The sequence below is a fragment of the Pectinophora gossypiella genome, chromosome 6 (assembly GCF_024362695.1).
Source record: "Pectinophora gossypiella chromosome 6, ilPecGoss1.1, whole genome shotgun sequence".
Classification (NCBI taxonomy): Eukaryota; Metazoa; Arthropoda; class Insecta; order Lepidoptera; family Gelechiidae; genus Pectinophora; species Pectinophora gossypiella.
The window spans coordinates 4,036,375-4,054,687 of NC_065409.1; the positions used below are offsets into that span (position 1 = coordinate 4,036,375).

At 34.6% G+C, this 18,313-nt stretch overlaps 2 protein-coding genes across 4 annotated transcripts in view; both read left to right on the forward strand.

The window, feature by feature from the left end:
• The first annotated feature begins 39 nt into the window (after positions 1–39).
• Positions 40–1,777, forward strand: LOC126367241 (DNA repair protein RAD51 homolog 4). Of its 2 annotated transcripts, XM_050010651.1 has the most exons (5): positions 40–357; positions 512–722; positions 835–1,012; positions 1,096–1,218; positions 1,525–1,777. In XM_050010651.1, the coding sequence occupies exons 1-5, from the start codon at positions 95–97 to the stop codon at positions 1,755–1,757; spliced, it is 1,008 nt and encodes a 335-aa protein (XP_049866608.1). In that variant the 5' UTR covers positions 40–94; the 3' UTR covers positions 1,758–1,777. The 2 variants fall into 2 exon arrangements, with proteins under 2 accessions (XP_049866608.1, XP_049866610.1); XM_050010653.1 differs by lacking the exons at positions 835–1,012; positions 1,525–1,777.
• A 747-nt stretch (positions 1,778–2,524) lies between these two features.
• The window catches only part of LOC126367685 (TRPL translocation defect protein 14), a 28,696-nt gene continuing 12,907 nt past the window's right edge, over positions 2,525–18,313 (forward strand). The window contains exons 1-4 of one of the 2 annotated variants that reach the window (XM_050011330.1): positions 2,525–2,737; positions 2,943–3,010; positions 3,457–3,494; positions 4,423–4,460. In XM_050011330.1, the coding sequence (XP_049867287.1) occupies positions 2,674–2,737; positions 2,943–3,010; positions 3,457–3,494; positions 4,423–4,460 (208 nt within the window). In that variant the 5' untranslated portion in view covers positions 2,525–2,673. The remainder of the gene's footprint in view (positions 2,738–2,942; positions 3,011–3,456; positions 3,495–4,422; positions 4,461–18,313) is intronic. The other variant, XM_050011331.1, reaches the window with a different exon arrangement.

Below are 18,313 nucleotides of genomic sequence, written 5' to 3' on the forward strand. Positions count from 1 at the left end.
AAATATTATTTATGGTTACATTTGCATTTTTTGCCGGAAAATTGGAATTTATTTTCAAAATACAGCCGTTTGCCTCGATTAATTTAATTTAGAAATGCAAAGATTATTAGTCCGTGAACATATTTACCTTACAGATAATGTAATAAAAGTGCTTGCACAAAATCGTATTACTACAATTTTAGATTTCCTGCAAGAAGACACCGAGAAATTATCGAATCTGACCAAACTTACTTTGCCGCAGATTATAGATGTAAGAAATTATATTCTAAATAAATATTCGGCGCCTGTTGTAAAGGCTACTTCGTTATTGGATCAAAATGTAACGAAAAAGAAATATATCAGCTATGGTATAGAAAGGTAATTCATTTATTTTTGTATATAAAAAAAAAAAAACATTTTTGTAGATTGTAAACAAAGTTTCATTTTATTAATCTAATCTAGCCTGCAAGATCCCACTGCTGGGCAAAGGCCTCCCCATTTTATTAATACTTTGTTTTTTTCTTTGTTTAAGTTTGGACGCTGTAACAAGTGGTGGAATACCGGTAGGTAACATAATAGAAGTATGTGGCCTACCAGATTCAGGGAAGACACAATTATGCATGCAGATATCTATAAATGCTGTTAAAAACAGTGATAATGTTGTCCTTTATGTGGATACTAAGGGGGATTTTTCAGCAACGAGAATACAGAAGATTTTAGATGCTTATGGTTACTCATACAAGGTATTTCTCAAATTAATTAGGTACTAACAACTTTAAAGTAGTTCGAATCTGAATTCATATGAGAAAAATATTTATTATCCTTATAATAATTGTTTCTTGTCTTCATTGACAGGAAATGGCACAAATAATGTTCAAGATAAGAATTGTTCATATTTGGACAATGGATGAAATGTTAGAATTATTTAAGAAACTTCAAAATAAGTGTCTTGTTGTAAAAGACTTAATTTTAATAATTATTGATTCTCTGCCTTGTTTGATGTTTCAATATCTTGGTGACAATAATAAAGTTGGTAAGGATGTATTCATAAATAAATATGCTTTTTTTCTATATTTTCATTTTAGACAATGTTTTAAAATTGTATTCAAATTCCAGGATTAACTTTTTTAAATAAACTTGTCAATTATGGAAGATGTTTGTGTAAAGAGCTTGAAATAGGAATAATTTGTGTAAACACACAGACTAGATGGATTGACCAAGATATTTTTGATGTAGAAGGTAAATTGAAAATTCACTAAAGTACACTTAAAACATTAACAGTGTGTACTACAAAACATAAACTAAAAATAAACAAGGTTTAAAATAGTTTTTCGCGCCACGAAAGAAGTCTGCGGATTTTGATGAAACTAACTTGACAAGTCATAATAATTCTATGTAGAGTCTGCGACAGTAGCGCCGCGGCCTGTGGGACTTTGTTCGTGTACGGATTACATTTTAAACATAGTTTATCTTTTAGTCTTTGTTTTGTAGTAACACTGTAAATATTTATTGTCTTTGTTTTTATTCAATCTTATATAATTTCAGATTGTGAGCAGTCTACTACATGTAAAGAATTATATACAGAGAAACGTAACCGCTGTTTAGGACGGTATTGGCAATATATACCAGCCTTTGTCCTAACATTGGAGAAAATTCAAGACCAAGAAAAGTTAATAGAAAGTAACAAAATACAAATAAATGTAACAGTAGTAAAAACAACAAATATAACACATATTCAGAACTGTGTTTTAGAAGTTAGTAATTTAGGTGTTACTTAATAAATTATTCCATAAAGAAAGGCTGTTTTTATGAATATCCCTAATTAAATGTTTGAAAGGTAGGTAGGTACATTGTTTGCTAACTAGGCAGACAGATTATATTTTTTGTTATTACTTGATCTGATCGTGGCCATCATCAACGCTGTGCGCCAACAGGAAGTCGTAGTAGTAGAAATTCTTAAAACTAATTTATAGTTGGTGCAAATCAACTTTAATTTTTTCTTTGTTGTTTCTTCTCTTAGTTTAATCATAGTGAACAGGCCAAAATTATGTGTTCACATTGATTTGATTCGTAAGTAATCATTTGATATGGGGTCCCTTCGTTATCTTAAAAGTTGGGAAACCCCTGTATAAAAAATTGCGCGGAACCCTGGTGACTTTTCTACAGAACCCTTAGTACAGAAAGCCTTTCGCTTCGCTCACTGGTATACTTGGCCCACAGCTTGGCTGAATGGTGTAATATGTCGAAGTTGCGAAGAACTTTCACTAGTGGCATGGTACTCGTCGATTTGCACGGATGATTGATAATTTTATAGTAGATACCTACTTCTTCGTTTATAGTCAAATAATAGGTTGCCGGTCCAGTATATTATGTATAGGTCAATGCCTTTCTCAGGCCTTGAGGTTTGTGGTTTCATTTACACAAACACTCCTAGATGTCGCTACTGCAACCTGTCAATATCAATACGACACAAGGTCATATCTTTCTTTATGAATACCTCTGTTGTCTATGATTCATTCATTCAAAAGGAATATTTTGAAACGTCAAGCGATCCATTCTTTCATTTTCCCGCACGCCTCTCGGCGATGCGTGTGTAGTGAACTGTGATGGCACTTTTTATCACTTTTGTAAATTTAACATTTTTATGATATTTATCTGCTTAGTTTCCCTTGGTAGTGTAATTTAATTTATTATATGCGTTTATATAAAATGGCGACCCAAACCCAGAAGGTCGTTTACAGGCTGGTCCTCACGGGAGGTAAGAATTACGACTATTTTAATATTCAGCTGATAATATCACTGTAACATGCTTCGTTTTGTGATCCATGTGATGTAGTATAATGTAAGATATGGGTAATACCAATTACACGTACATAGTGAGATTGAGATGGTACAGAAAACGCAACACGTGGGGTTTCTTCGTATCGTTTTTCAACCCGTGCTGTATTTTTTAACCTAACCAGGGCCTTGCGGCGGCAAAACCACTGGACAGTCCCGGCTGAGCACATTCTTCGAGAACTTAGGATGGAAGGTGAGTTACGTATTGTAATTTTCCTGTGATGTCAACTCTATTGCTGTTACGTATTTTTATTGCAACGACCGCGCCAAAAGGTGACGATTTTTAATATCAAAAGCCTATTTCATATTGTAACGCTTGTAAAATTAAATACTCTTTAGATTTAAACTGAAACATATACAGTTGTATATCATGAGTAAATCCTAGTTGAACTATACTACATGTTACAATAGTTGCATTATCATAGTCCCTTAGTACTTTACAACTTAATTTTGTAATTTTAATTTGATAGCTTGTAATTCATATATTTGTATTCAGATAAAATTGCTGTATTTTTAAACAAAAGAGCTTAATATTGTTGATTCTATAAATTAAAATAAGTGCAGCTGTAGGGTCCCTGGTAATGGTTTCTCCACACGGAGACCAGATAAGACACCGTTCCACGTTGTGTTTATTTCCAGGTGTTCCGGGTGCCGGAAACGGCTACCGTCCTCCTCAGGTACGAAGTGCCACCTTCACATACATGAGTGCATGTTTGACACTCAATTTTTTAATATGACATTGGTTTATCTTCTTAGAGCAATTTAGAGATACCCTTACCCCATTTGATATGTCTTTGTAAATTAGACTTTTATATTTACTTTTTCTTTGGAAGTAAAAGTTAATATTTATATGTTTGATTATAGTTTACTGCATGATGTTTACTGTTAATTATGTCATTTAAATAGGTACTTTAACCACTTCAGACCAGTAATATTTTATCCCTCAGATAAAAACTGATAATAGGATAATAAGTAAAATACTTGGTACCTTCTTTTTCTATAGATCAATGTCTAGTTAAGAAATTGGGTTACCCATCAGAATTTTGAAATTTGTGCATTGAATTGATTTTAAGCTTTATAATTTATTAATTTCAGAATTATTCAATTCAAATTAAATTTGTGCATTATACAAGTTTATATTTTATTAAATAGTAATGGTAAATTAAATTTTGAAATTATGCTAGCAATATTACAACAAACATCATTGGTACCTGTATAGTTTAAAATTCTTATGATATTCAATAATATTAAACTATTTATTGCACTAAAAATTAAGTGTCTTATATTTAATTTGTGTAGGTATTTCATCAGTTTTTTATATATTTAAAAGCCTCAGATTCAGATTAAATAGCATAAAGTCACTTTAATGCAAATTCGAAATCTGATAGTTATTATATGCACTGTGAAATCTATATTTTTCCATCTGAATTCTACAAGTCGGCAGAAGTCAACACCTTAGGTCGACTTGTTATTTTATTTTGATTATTTTTGTTATTTTTTATATTGAACAATATTTATTAAATTAATTTAAAATGAATTTTTATGAAGTATTGAATATTTTGTTATTAAAAATGCATATAGCAATAATTTTTTTTTTGTTTGCAGTGGTGGTGTCAAGTTTGCAGATCTCACCCCGGATGAAGGTAAGAATCTTTTTAAATTAAAATTGCACGTTTCTAATTTTTAGCTTTTACTTTTCACTTTCGAGGCAAGGAATCCCGCTCGAGAAGTGAGGTTATAAAAATATTGGCGCGATTTTATAGGTCTTGTTTCGGAGACAGCGGCGCGCCAGAATCGTGCTATGTTTATCCTATATTTATGATAAGCTCGTCGCCGTCTTCATCTTGGCATCTGGGATATCCAGACACAGGGAAAACTATCGTTGTTATTCTACAGGTTTTAGTATGAAAATTTTTCTATCGTAGAGATAACGAGTATTTTTGTTATGGCCTCGGCCTTGACTCGCTGAATCACATTGTTATTAATGATAAGAAGCGGTTTATATAACCTGAGACAAGTTTATAAAGTTTTCAGACAGTAAGTACTAGGATAGGGTAGGGCTTAGGGTAGGCGGAGGACAGGGAGGAGTTCTAAGTACGGCTTTGAAATAGATATAATAGATACTCAGGGCGCCATCCAACTCGTGTTAGACAGAGTACTGCGCGGCAGAAGGCAAAAAGGAAACCACTGCCCTATGTTTCCCTAAAAAAGTAGCATGGAGAATGCTACACTGATAAAAGCGTGGACAAGCGTGTAAATTAGTGATGACGAGGAGTACTCTATATAGGTGTACCTAGTAAGGTAAAATCTAATTTTCGTAAAAGCTGTAAGTACCTAAATAGATTTCGCCTCACCCTTACAACTACGAGTAATTTAGGCTTTTATAGGTCTTATTGCCCCTAATAAAAATACATAATTATCTAACGTACAGTAATCGACAAAGTTATATAGTAAATTGTTTTGTTTTGTGTCTTCTTCAAAAGTTTCATACATATCTAGCAGAGATGTTTGTTATATCATACCGATATAATCTTCAAAAAGTTTAAGCGATTTGCCATTCAAAAAGACAGTTGTGTAGACCAAACATTATCAAAATACTACTACCACTTATATTTAGTGTAGGTGCTTATTTTGTGCCAATTTGAGACTACACTTTCCTCCCTCCTACTTTTGCTGTGCCCTAAGGGGTCCGTCATCATCATCATCACTAATCTAAGAGCCACGCTCTTGTCGGTGAATCATTCTCCGTTTCTTGTCTATCAAAATCATATCACTTCCTTATAAGACACGACGTTCACCGACTCTTTAACCTGTCCTATATAAGCTCTTCTTGGTCTTCCCCTTCCTCTCTTTCCTTGTAGCTTCCCTTCTATTTTGTTTTTTAATAAATTCGTCGTGTCTTATTAAATGTCCTTATCTCCTGTCCATCGTCCTGTCCGTATCTTGCCTTTTCTGTCCTCAATAACTCTCAATATTTGTCACTTTTCCCGGAGTCCATAATGATTCTTATTTTATAATATCACCTGTGTAATGGCAACAATGTTATTGACTGCAGTTGTGTAGACAAAACGTTATTGAGCGTTTCCAGATACGCTCTATAGATTTCAGTGAAATCCGGCTAAAAGCAACTTTGTTCGGTTCTTTCGGATCACAAAAGCTTAGTTTACGATGCGCTGTTATTGTTTCCATCACACTTACACGGACAATCAATGGTTTGCGAAGTAATGATCGCTAACGAGAACATGACTCTGATTACAAATAGAACGATGATGTCCGCATCCATACTCGGTAGCCAAACAGTATCATTGTGTAATGAAATTAATATCTTTCCTACTAATCAATCCTTTATAGACTTACATATCAATCCTTTATAGACTTACATCGTAGTGGTCACTGGTTCGAATCCCTCGGACTCTAAACCGCTGAATTCGACTTTATGAGTTTGAATTTGGATCATAGATAAATTGGTTTCACGTGGTTTACAGGATTTGTGCCTGGTTAGTAGCAGTTGGCATTAGGCATAGGCTCGTCCCCTATGACTAAAACACAGCGAATCCTTTGTGTCTTTAGACTCTTAACTTTTTTTTATATAAAACTCCTAAATTGGCCTTGACTTTGCATTGATTGGCGGATATTGGAAAATCATTAAAGTTGTGCAATTTTTGCAACGCGATAGTAACCAGAATTGGACTGATGGCTTTTTATCGTGATTTCAAAGCGAGGCTCGGCGGAAACTTTACGTGCCAGTAACCGACACCTCGAACAATGTTTACCATTGATTGGTGCCAAAACCCAAATTGTATTTTTTTTCGGCTCATTGTCATTATGGCCCGATATAAATAGAAAACGTGTTTTATGTCGATTTCGATTCGATAAGGTAACCTTGATTGTTTCTGTCGTTGTGCAATACATATTACTTTATATTACGCAGCCTAATTTGAAATTCAAATCAATGCCGTTGACCCCTTATTTGCTGATATCAATCAATCGATCAATTATACAAAAATAACTATTGAAGTTTTAAGTTACAGTTATAAGGCACCTTTCATAGGTACCTATTTAAAAAAGGCAAAGAAAAATCTTTGTAAAATCACCTTACATTACACCTTTATCTTTTGAGGCACAACTGTTGAAATCTTTTGTAGTTAGAGGTAGAAATCTAAATTTGAGGACGTAATAGGGTACAAATCATTATTTTTTTTTTTCTCCGAGGATGACTTTCTTTAATATATTTTCCTCGTTACTCGAAGAACATATTATCCGATGCATTTACGTTTTCCCTATTCTTAGAAATTGCGATGACTCCTGGTGTCGTGCCTCCAACCTGTCACTTCACGTGTGGTAGGTCGTCGCGTCTGCCAATTGCCTGACGCGAAAGAAATTCACTTTAATTACTAAATAATCCCATATTTATAGCACGTGTATCATATTTTGGCAATCAACACTTGCTCTAGTTTTCGAAGTCTCCAAGCGGCACTCCAGTCACCTTTATAGCATAGCATTTTTTAATGATAACCTTACTGTTTTTGATAATTTTCATACTGATAACCCTGATACGTCAGTTTAGTGTCCGGCTTTCACTATCATTAGTACCGGTATCGGTAATTCCTTGCGGCTCTGCCCACCCCATTAGGGATTACAAGCCTGAGTTTATGTGTGTACGTAGTACCGGTACCGGCAGTCATTAGCGGTTGTTTTCTTTCACCATCTTTTGTGTCAAGCGAATGCCCCCGAGCATTTGTACGGTTCGGCTCTCGAGTATTAAAAGATTTATCATCCCGAATACGCTGATGTATGACGACTTTCATTGCCAAGTCATAATAGTGCGGGCCAAAGTCCCTTTGTAAACGACCTAGATCCACTAGTGGTTGTGATAATGAATAAAATGTGAATTTGTCTACGGTTACGCGATTTATTTCGGTAGTTGAGCGGTCACGTGTGCCGTTTATTTCTGTTTCTTGAGCTTAAAAGCCGGTGCCAGCTCCGTAACGAAGTTTTATTGACGTCACGAGGATTGTTTATATTATAAAGTTCGGAACTTTGTGGCAGTCTTATTACTTATTAGTTTATTACACAGGGGACATCGTCTGATCGTTCGGTGGTAAATGCTGCAGAGCACTTTAATGTTTCTTGGTAATAGAATCTCATTCCATTGAGATCGTTCGAGTCCCTGAATACATTTTCCATATAATCTTCTTATGTAGGATCAGCTGTATGATTAGGTGAAGATTCTTATGGGGCTTCGGGTTAGGTGGTAGAGCGCTGACGCAACGCTGTCACGGTCATGTTCACGGCTTCACGGCGAGCTTAGAATGTATATTTGTAGTATGTTTTAGACGGAAGTCGGTAACGCAGCACTGAGTTTACGAATGAAGTAAGACGTAAAATATTTTACAATAAAAGTAATGCAAATACGGAACGGAACGCGTAGATAGTTCCGACTCATAAGCGACTATATTCTAATAGGCTAGTTTCGAACTAGTCAAATCAGTTACTTTTTACTAAACGTCGAAACACGAAATTACTATGGAATTTGTTTGAAAAAGCACACTGTGACGTAATAGAAAAACTTATAAAATGTTGGACTTATTATTTCGTTTTTCATAAATAAGTTAAATAGGAAAAAGAAAATGTTTTTCGTTAGTTTTAGATGTGTCTTTATTTAGTAATCAGAATTTCATAATTTATCTTGAACCTAGTACACGACCCAATTGGGGTAGTCAGAGGCACTTGGCTGACTCAGCTTGTTGATAATAAATCCGATAATTCCTTTTCATTTGGAAAAAGAGAATCTAATTTCGAAGTCGGAATTAGTTTTCAATTATGTTCTTATTCCGCTGTTTTTGTTTGTTATGTAACTTTCTATCGAACAGTATGTTGGATTGTTGGTACTGTTGGCGATTCTGCGCTTAAATCATTTTAATTTACCAATCGATAGTACTGCTTCCATCTGGACGGATCGGGGCGACTACCACTTTTGCGAATGGATATTGGAGAGCCTTCTCGAACGTTCGCCGTCGACTAGACCATAATTGATTGAATATTAAATGAACCTAGCTTTATAAACCTTATTTACGTTCTTGAATTTTCTAGTGTAATGGAAACAACGTCATGTTTACATTCCTAATTTTATAACTATTAATTCAATCTTATCTGTCGGGTATGGTAGGTTAGGTTCAATTACGTACACAAAAATATACAGGTATGAGAAAATAAACTTCTAATATTATTTTTTACCAACGAAAAACCATAAAACTATTTAAACCAGCGTGGTATTTTACTCGCAATTTCTACTGCTAAAATGTTTGTCTTTTCAAGGAAAACGAACTTGTTTTATCGGTATAACAGCATATTCTACACAATCTAGACTAGAATCTATATCTGTCTAATCTAAAAATGCTTTCGTTAGTATAGTGTAGCTAAGCTTGTACAGAAATAGATGACTGGGGACACCGCTGAACCGCTATACTTCCAATACATTACTCTATCGATCACACTCCAACAAACAGAATAAACGTATATTTACTTTGCATTGTAAATCATTCAAACTATCTATCTTCATTCGTACACCTACACGAAAGGATGTTTATTATGTGTTTATGTCATGTCTAACATTATTATGATGGACATTATTGTACCTAAAATCTATGGCGACAACCTGTCACTGTAAATTAAGTTCTTCGCATTTATCTTTGATGTAAGTGACTGCTTTGTCTTCCACTTAGTTGAATCTCTACTTAAGCCAATAGGAATTAAACCGATTTTCCCAGAACATTCATTTTTTCATGTTAATCACGAACAAAGGATGAAGAGCTACTATTGTCATTTGTCATCACGGAATAGAGGTATGTTGCATATTACGCGCGGAATACACAATTTATTATGTTACGATATCATTTTGTTTTGTTATGAATGACAGGGATTGTGTCCTAAGGTCTTAAGCCCCAGGTGCCTTTTAAAATCTAAATACCATTGTTTAATTATTGTGTCTGGAAACATGAAGACGATGGGGATGAAGGGCGATGGGCTGATCACGTATTACCGTCCAGTTACCTATATCATATCCATCTTAAGAATTTCGTATCAAAAGTATTTGCTCTTGTGGTCCACTGCATTAAGGATCACGGGCGTTATCTATGCATGTAATTGTGGTCCCCTTAGGATACCCTATATAACGGGTTTTTAGTTGTTTCCGACCGGTAGTGGATCGGACCACAGTGCGAATTGGCTAAAAAATCTGTCAGGGTTAGGGTAGAGCAGCGCAGAGGTTTAGCGTTGAGGTTACAGAGAAATAATAAATCACCACATCACAAATACAATAGTTATAATATAGAAGAGGAAATTAGTATATATTGACAGTCGTGTCAATGGAAAAATAGTAAGTGAAAATAGAACATGCCACTGTCATAATATTACATAGCAATTTAAATAAATAAAACAGTCAGCAGGAAACCTTGCTTTTGGTATAAACCTCAATGAAATCCTATTATCTGTTCTATATTTATGTACGTGTGAGATGGCAGACAAGTGCTACTTATTAATATTTTCCATGACAATACGCGACGCGGTGAATCTATTTACATGCCACTTGTGGTATGTTCGTTCAATCTTATCTAGATCGTACTGGTGTTTTGATTGTCTACAACGCTATCAGAAAAGTTGTGTAATGTTAAAATTGTAATAATAAATAACGCGTAATAATGACTTTTATTGTTTTGTAAATATTAAGCTACACCACACTTGGCTCATTTTGGATGCGTTTTCGTAGGTGCGAATTCGGCTCGTGCGTATTCATACATGAACAATCCCAACCTTCAAAGTACGAATGCGCTTACTGGTTCCGAGTTTGTCATAGTAGAAAAGTGTAAAGTGTACGTACGCAAAAAGTGATGGCGGCCTTACTCTCTACTTTTCAGTTTCCGTTTTTGATTCCTGTTCGATTTTCAAGAAGGAAATCTTCAAAGTGAAACAAAAGCTTCCGTCCTGTCTAATCTGCTCGATGCGTTCGAAAATTTGTTCAAGTAACGTAGCGTCATAAAAAAAGTTATTTCAGTTTTAAGACCTACGTTTTTATCTGCAATGCCGACGTAATGAGTCCAATGGAAATAAAACAAATAATACAGATTTTAGTCATGGCTAAAGATACATTTACATGAACATGTTTACGAAGCCTTTTAAAGAGAACACGTAACATTCGAATTTGTATTCCTGGCCCGTGGAAGCCTTTTCAGGACAGGAAATATTAGCTTAATGCGTGTTTAAGTTAAAAAAAGCCGTGTTTGAAATAAATACACAACTTTGTTGCACGTTGTATAGGTTTGAATGGTAAAGTTGCTGTAGAAAACGAACATTCTACTTTATGTAATTACATAATCATAATGTGATTCTTATTATAGAGATAGGTGGTGATGTCACACAAAAACAAGACAATAACATCATATCAAATTTTAAATATGAGTGAAAGGATATTCGTCGAAATTATCATAAGGTGTTGGTGGTCGACTTGAAACAAAAGGGCCTATTTCGTGGCCTTAAAATGTGCCCGGGATGGACATCATTTTAGTGTGTTCATTCTTAGTGAAGGATTTGTTACTCGCTCCTATCGCTTACCTAATCCTACCCCACAACGCTACCTATCCCTTGCCCATATGGGCCTTTCTTAAAAAGTGTCAACATATTCATTTCTTTTTATATCTATATAGGTAGCCATAGTCACGTGCTGTGACGTCAAACTTCAAGCTCAGATTCTTGCGTAGGCGTTTGTTTGCATTTGCAAAACGCTTCTAGCGTAAAAGTTTATTGTTAAACATTATCGACGTCAAATGCATGTTATCAATTATCTCGAGAAGCGTACTGTATGACCGCATCTTGACGTGAGATGGCAGATTTATCATCTCTTTCCTGTTTCCTGTGCAGTATTTTTCATAATTTTGATGCATTTTACGACAATAAAACAAGTTCGTGAGTCATTCCTTCTTGTCCAATTTATTTTGGTTTCCTACGCGGACCTTTTCCATTTTAGTTCATGAGGAGATGCTTTACCTCGTGATCGTCCTGTCTTGGCCATTTTGTTACTGCCTCATTCCAATTGTTTTATTTCTGTTTTTACCTATGTGCATTTTCTATCTAGTTTAGTGTAGGCACTTTTGAGTAGGTTTGATTATAAGTAATTTGAAACTTGCTGAGTATCGAAACCTTGTTTCATTTGATATTTTCCAATTAAACAATTTTAACTTAATCTATCGGAAGGTAGCATATTGTTACAAAGTACGAAAGTAGCCAATTCAACAATTAATACAACTACGTATTAGGCGAAAAATAATTAAACAGCCATATCTGATTATGATTACATTACTTATTAAGCATGTTACGATGGAAGTAACAAAGTAGAAGTTAATGTCAGTTATATTACTATATCTGGGTTATTATAATTGCATTCGCGTGCAGTCTCGTGTAGTAGTATCTATCTAACCACAATTAAAATGCAATTAAGATTAAATTACAATTGTAATACTTACGTATTTGAACGGATAATATTGATAGTGTATCAATAAAGTTATTGTTATAGAAGTATTTGCCCTCTTGTTACGAAATGTTATTGTTATTATTTATAAGTCGACCTCGCACTCGTTTGGGGTAACCTCTAAATGTTTTCACAACTCCCAATAGTCATTAGCGGTTAGAAGAAATCGCTAGGGTACTAGTGAAATTCAATGTGAGACACGTTTTTAATAAGATGTCCTAGATTCTATTCACGATACAATAAGTTTCGATTAAAGTAAACAATGAGTCAGTCTGTTACAATATTCTTTTAAAATACGAAAACGAGTAGGAGCTCTTAGTCCCAGATACTACTTACAGTAGTAAGCGTGTAGTTGTTACATGAACCATGTCAAGGGTCTGTGGCGGCTCAATAATAACTCTGACACCAGGGGTGCTGAGGTTGATCAACGATCTCACAGCCTACACGATAGAAAACTAAAGATTTTACTTGTGTGTAGACATCGTGAGCAATAGCTTACTCAACTTATATATTTGCTCAAACATTACAATGAGTCCTAAAATGTAGCAGAGTCGCCGAAGGGTGTTTCAGAGTGTTCGACCGAATGCAAGTTATGCACCGTCGTCGCCGTATCGCAAGCGAGTCAGGGCAACCGCGGTGAGTCAACGAATAAAGTAGACGTCGCCAGTCGCCAGGTTACGTGTGTCAGTGGCGTCATTTTAGAGACCTAATAGACAACGTGATTGGATCAAAATATATTTGGAAGGTGTTATCAATACACCTGTAACACTGTACACGTTTTTTGGATATTAAAACTTTAAATATTATGATTTTAGATTCGAAACCAGTTGTAAATTATGTTGGATAATCTCGAGAAATTCTGTATGAATAATGTAATGATCGGCGATTCTCCAAGAAGACTAAAAATAAACCCAACCGAAGTCGGGTTTAGTTTTACTCTACTGGTATCACTAGTTTGCAATAAAGAAAGGTACTCATGTTGCTCAATATTTATGAAATCATGACTCATATTGGGCTATCGCTATTATTGCTAGTATCATGCTATCAATTGATAGTCAGCTGGCAGCATAGTCAAGTAATAAAATGAATAAATTGTTTGCAAGAAATTCCCCAGATTGAAACAATCTAATCAATTTTTAATACAGAAACAATGATTGCGGAAGTAGTGTTCGTTATCAATCGATTTACCTCTGGAATTGTATATAAAATGACGCCACTGAGCTCGCTAAAACAATAGGTACACGCTGCCACGCTCGTCAACGCTACAATACGCCACTTAAGCTCGCAAAGAACGCGAGGAAATGACTATTTGGCATCGAGTTTTGGATCGCTATTCAATCGCTCATTACCCGTGTCGTCATTAGGTGTCACTTCTAGCTCGTTGTCATTGCCTTTATAGGGCGCATCATCCCCGGAAAATCATCAACCTCATATCAAGTACTAAAGAGAAAAAACGTATTTTCATTCCAACTTTCTTTCATTCCATCTTTCTTTCTGTGGACAGCTGTCCACAGAACATTAAAACATCAATGATAGTTTCCTTGTTCGTAATTTAAAATTTAAAACACAACTTTCACTTGATGTGGACAGACATCTGCAGCGTTTAATGATTTCGAAAAATAAAGTATTTTGGACATTTACCAGAATATAGCTGGTTTTAATAATTATTTGGCAGGCCGCCGGAATCATAAATTGTAGGTACCCATTTAAAAGTACCTACTACTTCTCTATACTTGAATTCTCTATACTTCTTCTTTAAACTTCTCAGTATACAATCACAAAAGTCGAAACACCTCGTAAGTTTGTTTCGTAAGAATTATCAGAAATATATTAAATACGAGTATTAGGAATAAAATAATTACTTTTTACAGTGCGTATAAGTAAGGCTTTTAATTCTTTTCCAAATTCAAATTTAAAATCCAGTTACACTAGTGTTTTGTTGGAACAATATTCGGAAGGGTTTTGATTTTTTGATGTCTGGTACATACGTGTAGGATTTGTATAAGCTATTAATTTACCGGCTTCAAAAAATATTTAAGTTCCCAAATCCCAACCTATCTATACCTACCTAACAAAAACAGGTAGCAACTTATATTCAAATCGAATCGGATATTTATACAGGGCGGAGTCATAAGCAATAAAAATAAAACCAGTGTTAATGGAACATATAATATCAGTAACGTATGGATTAGACTATGAATTGCTGATGCTAATCTCATTTCTGCATCCACAACATATCTCAATGTTTATTACACAGACAATAAAAATAATACAGACCTACTACTTATAAAAACATGTTGTTTTTAACTATCAGTTCCAGGACATTAGCAGCAGCTGTGTAGACGGACATCCTTGCCAAATTGCCAGTTTCCAAAACGACGGCAAAGTTCTGTTCATAGTTCAATGTCCACTTCAATAGAATTATTGTGCTATTGTTTGCAATGGTATAAACAAAAGTTGGTTTGCATGTACGTCAGTAGAGGCGTGCTGGGCAATGTCCACCATTAGCGCGTCTTGCCAGAATGTTGACTCGTCATAACATAACTCATTCCATTCAGAAAAATGTAGCGTTCAGACGTTCAACTCTTTTTTCATCAGCGCGTGACAGGCATAAAATACCTTTAGAATTTTAAGAGGCTCCTAATAGGATTCCTGATGAGTTGTGCTTTGAACACTCCTTCCTTCTGAGTTAATCCCCTAGAAATGTAGAGCTTTGAATAATTTAGGCCTAAATTACGAGACTATTACGAAGCAGATTAGTTTTGGCCAGAAGGTCTGATTCATCTGCGCAAACTGTTGTTTTGGAACAGAAGCCGTGTACCCATTAGATAACTGTAATTTGGTTTATGACTTTTATTACTAACACGATTATATTTACGATATACTTTGATAAAGATAAAGTTTTTATTTTGTTAATGTTGTACGTGAGTCTGTAACGTTTATGATCGCATTATTATTGTATCTGTAGTCAGTGTAGTCTGAATTATTAGCGTAATAACCCAAGTAAGGTAATTTATCTTCAATAGAAGCTAATGCAAATTCGTTCAGTGCACGAAAGTTGACAATAATACCTTGATGTTGATGGCATAACACGCGATGAACAGAACTTCTATCGACTTAATTTCTTGCCTTCTAAGTTTACAGCCAATATATAGCTCCACGATTTATCAGTGTTTTAAACCGTGCATATTTATGTAGTATGCCTATAAGTCTTATTCATACAATCAAGTCCGTGAAACGTGGACGATTATATAATGTCATCGACTCCTAAAGACTAAACACGGCCGCGTGTCAGTTATCAATATTGAGATACGGCGTGACCCCCGTGAATTGTCCAAAACTAAACTGGGAACTGGTTAGAACCAGATTTATGTTTTGAACACAGCATATAAAACCGTTATTCTGCCTGAAGCAATGAATTATGGATGTGATTATACCTACATGTCTACGCTACGCTATTATCAAGTTTTATAGTGATATACAATGGCGCGACCGTATTTTTTTTTATACGATGTCCTTCACCATCGTCCTTGCGTCGTGTCTTTAACCTTTAGCAATTCAATTACTAGACGTTCCATCGTAAGTTACCCTAAACGGGTGTACTTGATTACGGTTTATTGAGGTTTTTACGAGAAGTAGGAAACCAGTTGTTTACCGCCTCTGCAATGATAAAAAACTTTAATTGAATAAGTACTTAGTTAAAAAACTTTAAGGTCATTTTGTCATTAACTTCATTTCACAACATCTGCCAATGCTGCCATGTTAGGAAATCCATAATAATAAAGAATATTTATTTTTCATTTTTCCTCTTGTTGTATACTACGGAAGAAACTCACTGTTCCGAAAGCATTGATGTGTAATACTACAGTAATAAGTTACTATATTGTCCCAATGTATGTTCAACATAGAGTTATTTATACCTTACCTCGTTCACATTGCATCTCATGGCACTGACATTGACAGTGAAGTCGCTTTTATCTGTATGACATGACTATTTATGGCATTTTATCATAATATCAGTCACTGTATCAACGGAGAGACTTGATATTTTCACCTCATTTGTCTTCATTTTGTTTTATTTATGACAGAAATGCATCGTCATTTAGATTTATTTTAGATAAGTAACGAATCTAAACTGTAACAGGCAGTATTTTATGATTATTTAATAAATAGTATGTAAAGTAGCGATGAAGATCCAAAGATGAGTAGCATTACTGGGGATGTCAAGAACACGGCAATTTATTGCGAATTTACTACGGCGACTCGTAAATTGCCGCCATTTTTTCAGTGACGTGTAAATCGAGGCCGCACAGTTGGTGTCCATCGTCACGGGTTATACTTTTTATTTTTTTATTACACTGGTTCTTTTCCGCGGTACTCTATTTTTTAAATTATCTAATGCAAATAGACACTTCTATGAGTGTGTCTACCGAAAGTTCATTGGCAAAGGCTGAAAATAAAACCGAGACAATCATGGCCGTTTGTCTGTCTCCTGGTTGAAGACAAAAATAATTATGTAAGTATATCTATCTAATTTAAACATGTACCAAGTTGTTGTTGTTCTTACCAGGTGTCATGTTACATACTCCTTTATTTTAGCGGGTGAGAGAACTCATCACTGTATGTTTGCCTGGTCAACGTTTGAGGAAAAACAATACTGAGTTAAATTTAGTCCAGCTTTGGATAGATCCAGTTCACAAAACGTAACTTAGTCATACATTTTTGACTTGCCCTGCATTGAGACGAGAAAAGCTAAAAATCGTTAAAATTATGATGGCCAAGACAAATAAATACCACAATCGTTGTAGCACCGAGAGCCAAGGGGTGTCAATAGCTCACGTCATGATGTCCGTATACACAACAGGACCCTTCGTCTGATTCGATCGACAACCAGAGTTTCACTTTCGTAATATTTAGTACCTTCCGAGTAGTGTAAGAAAAATAATAGTACCTTTACAGTTAAACAAAAAACTTGAATTAATTTCCAGCAGGACCCTCCGTGGTTTGAACGTCTTCAGACCATTGGTGTATATCCCTGTATAGCGGTGCATTAGTACCTTCAGATTATCTTCGTTTTCTTTTAAAACAAATATTAGTTTATAAGAAATAAATCTACAAAATTTTTATACTGCCAGCAGGACCCTTTTTTGTTTTGGTGCTTTCAGTCCAGACATTCATATTTCCTAGCAGCAGTATATTAGTACTTTTCAAAAAAATATCGCTTAATTAAAAAAAAATGTATTAAAAAGTAATAAGACTGATTCTTTATCAGAGAAAATATTCTAACACTTTTATTTATGTGATGCAACCAATGAAATAAAAATCAGTTTTCATGTTATATTAGGTAGGTACGTAGTTTAATATCGTCAAAAAGGAAAACACAATGAAAATTATAACAAAAAATAAATTATATTTACAAAAATTTACATTAGGAATTATTAAATTACAATTACCAATAGAAATTAAATTAGAAAATAGCTTCTTTTTTCTAACCATTATTAGCACAAAAATATTTTAAATAACCTGAACGACAATACGTAACTGCACAAATGAACCTCTGTTACTAATATGCGATATGACACTACGAAATCGGTTATTTTTTTTCATCTACCCTCAATTTTGTAAATTATTGAATTATATGTTCTTCGACGATTAAACTACGTACCTACCTAAAATAACATGAAAACTAAATTTTTATTTAATTGGTTGCATCACATAAATAAAACAATAATAGGTAAAGTAAACTCCGGGAATAGAAGTAACGTTATGCTATTTAGAATATTTTCCCTGATAATGAATCAGAGTCTTATTACTATTACTTTATACTACTCATTTTTTAACGAAGCGATATTTTTTTGAAAAGTACTAATATATTGCTGCTAGGAAATATGACTGTCTAGACTGAGAGCACCAAAACAAAAAAGGGTCCTGCTGGCAGTATAAAAATTTTGTAGATTTATTTCTTATAAACTA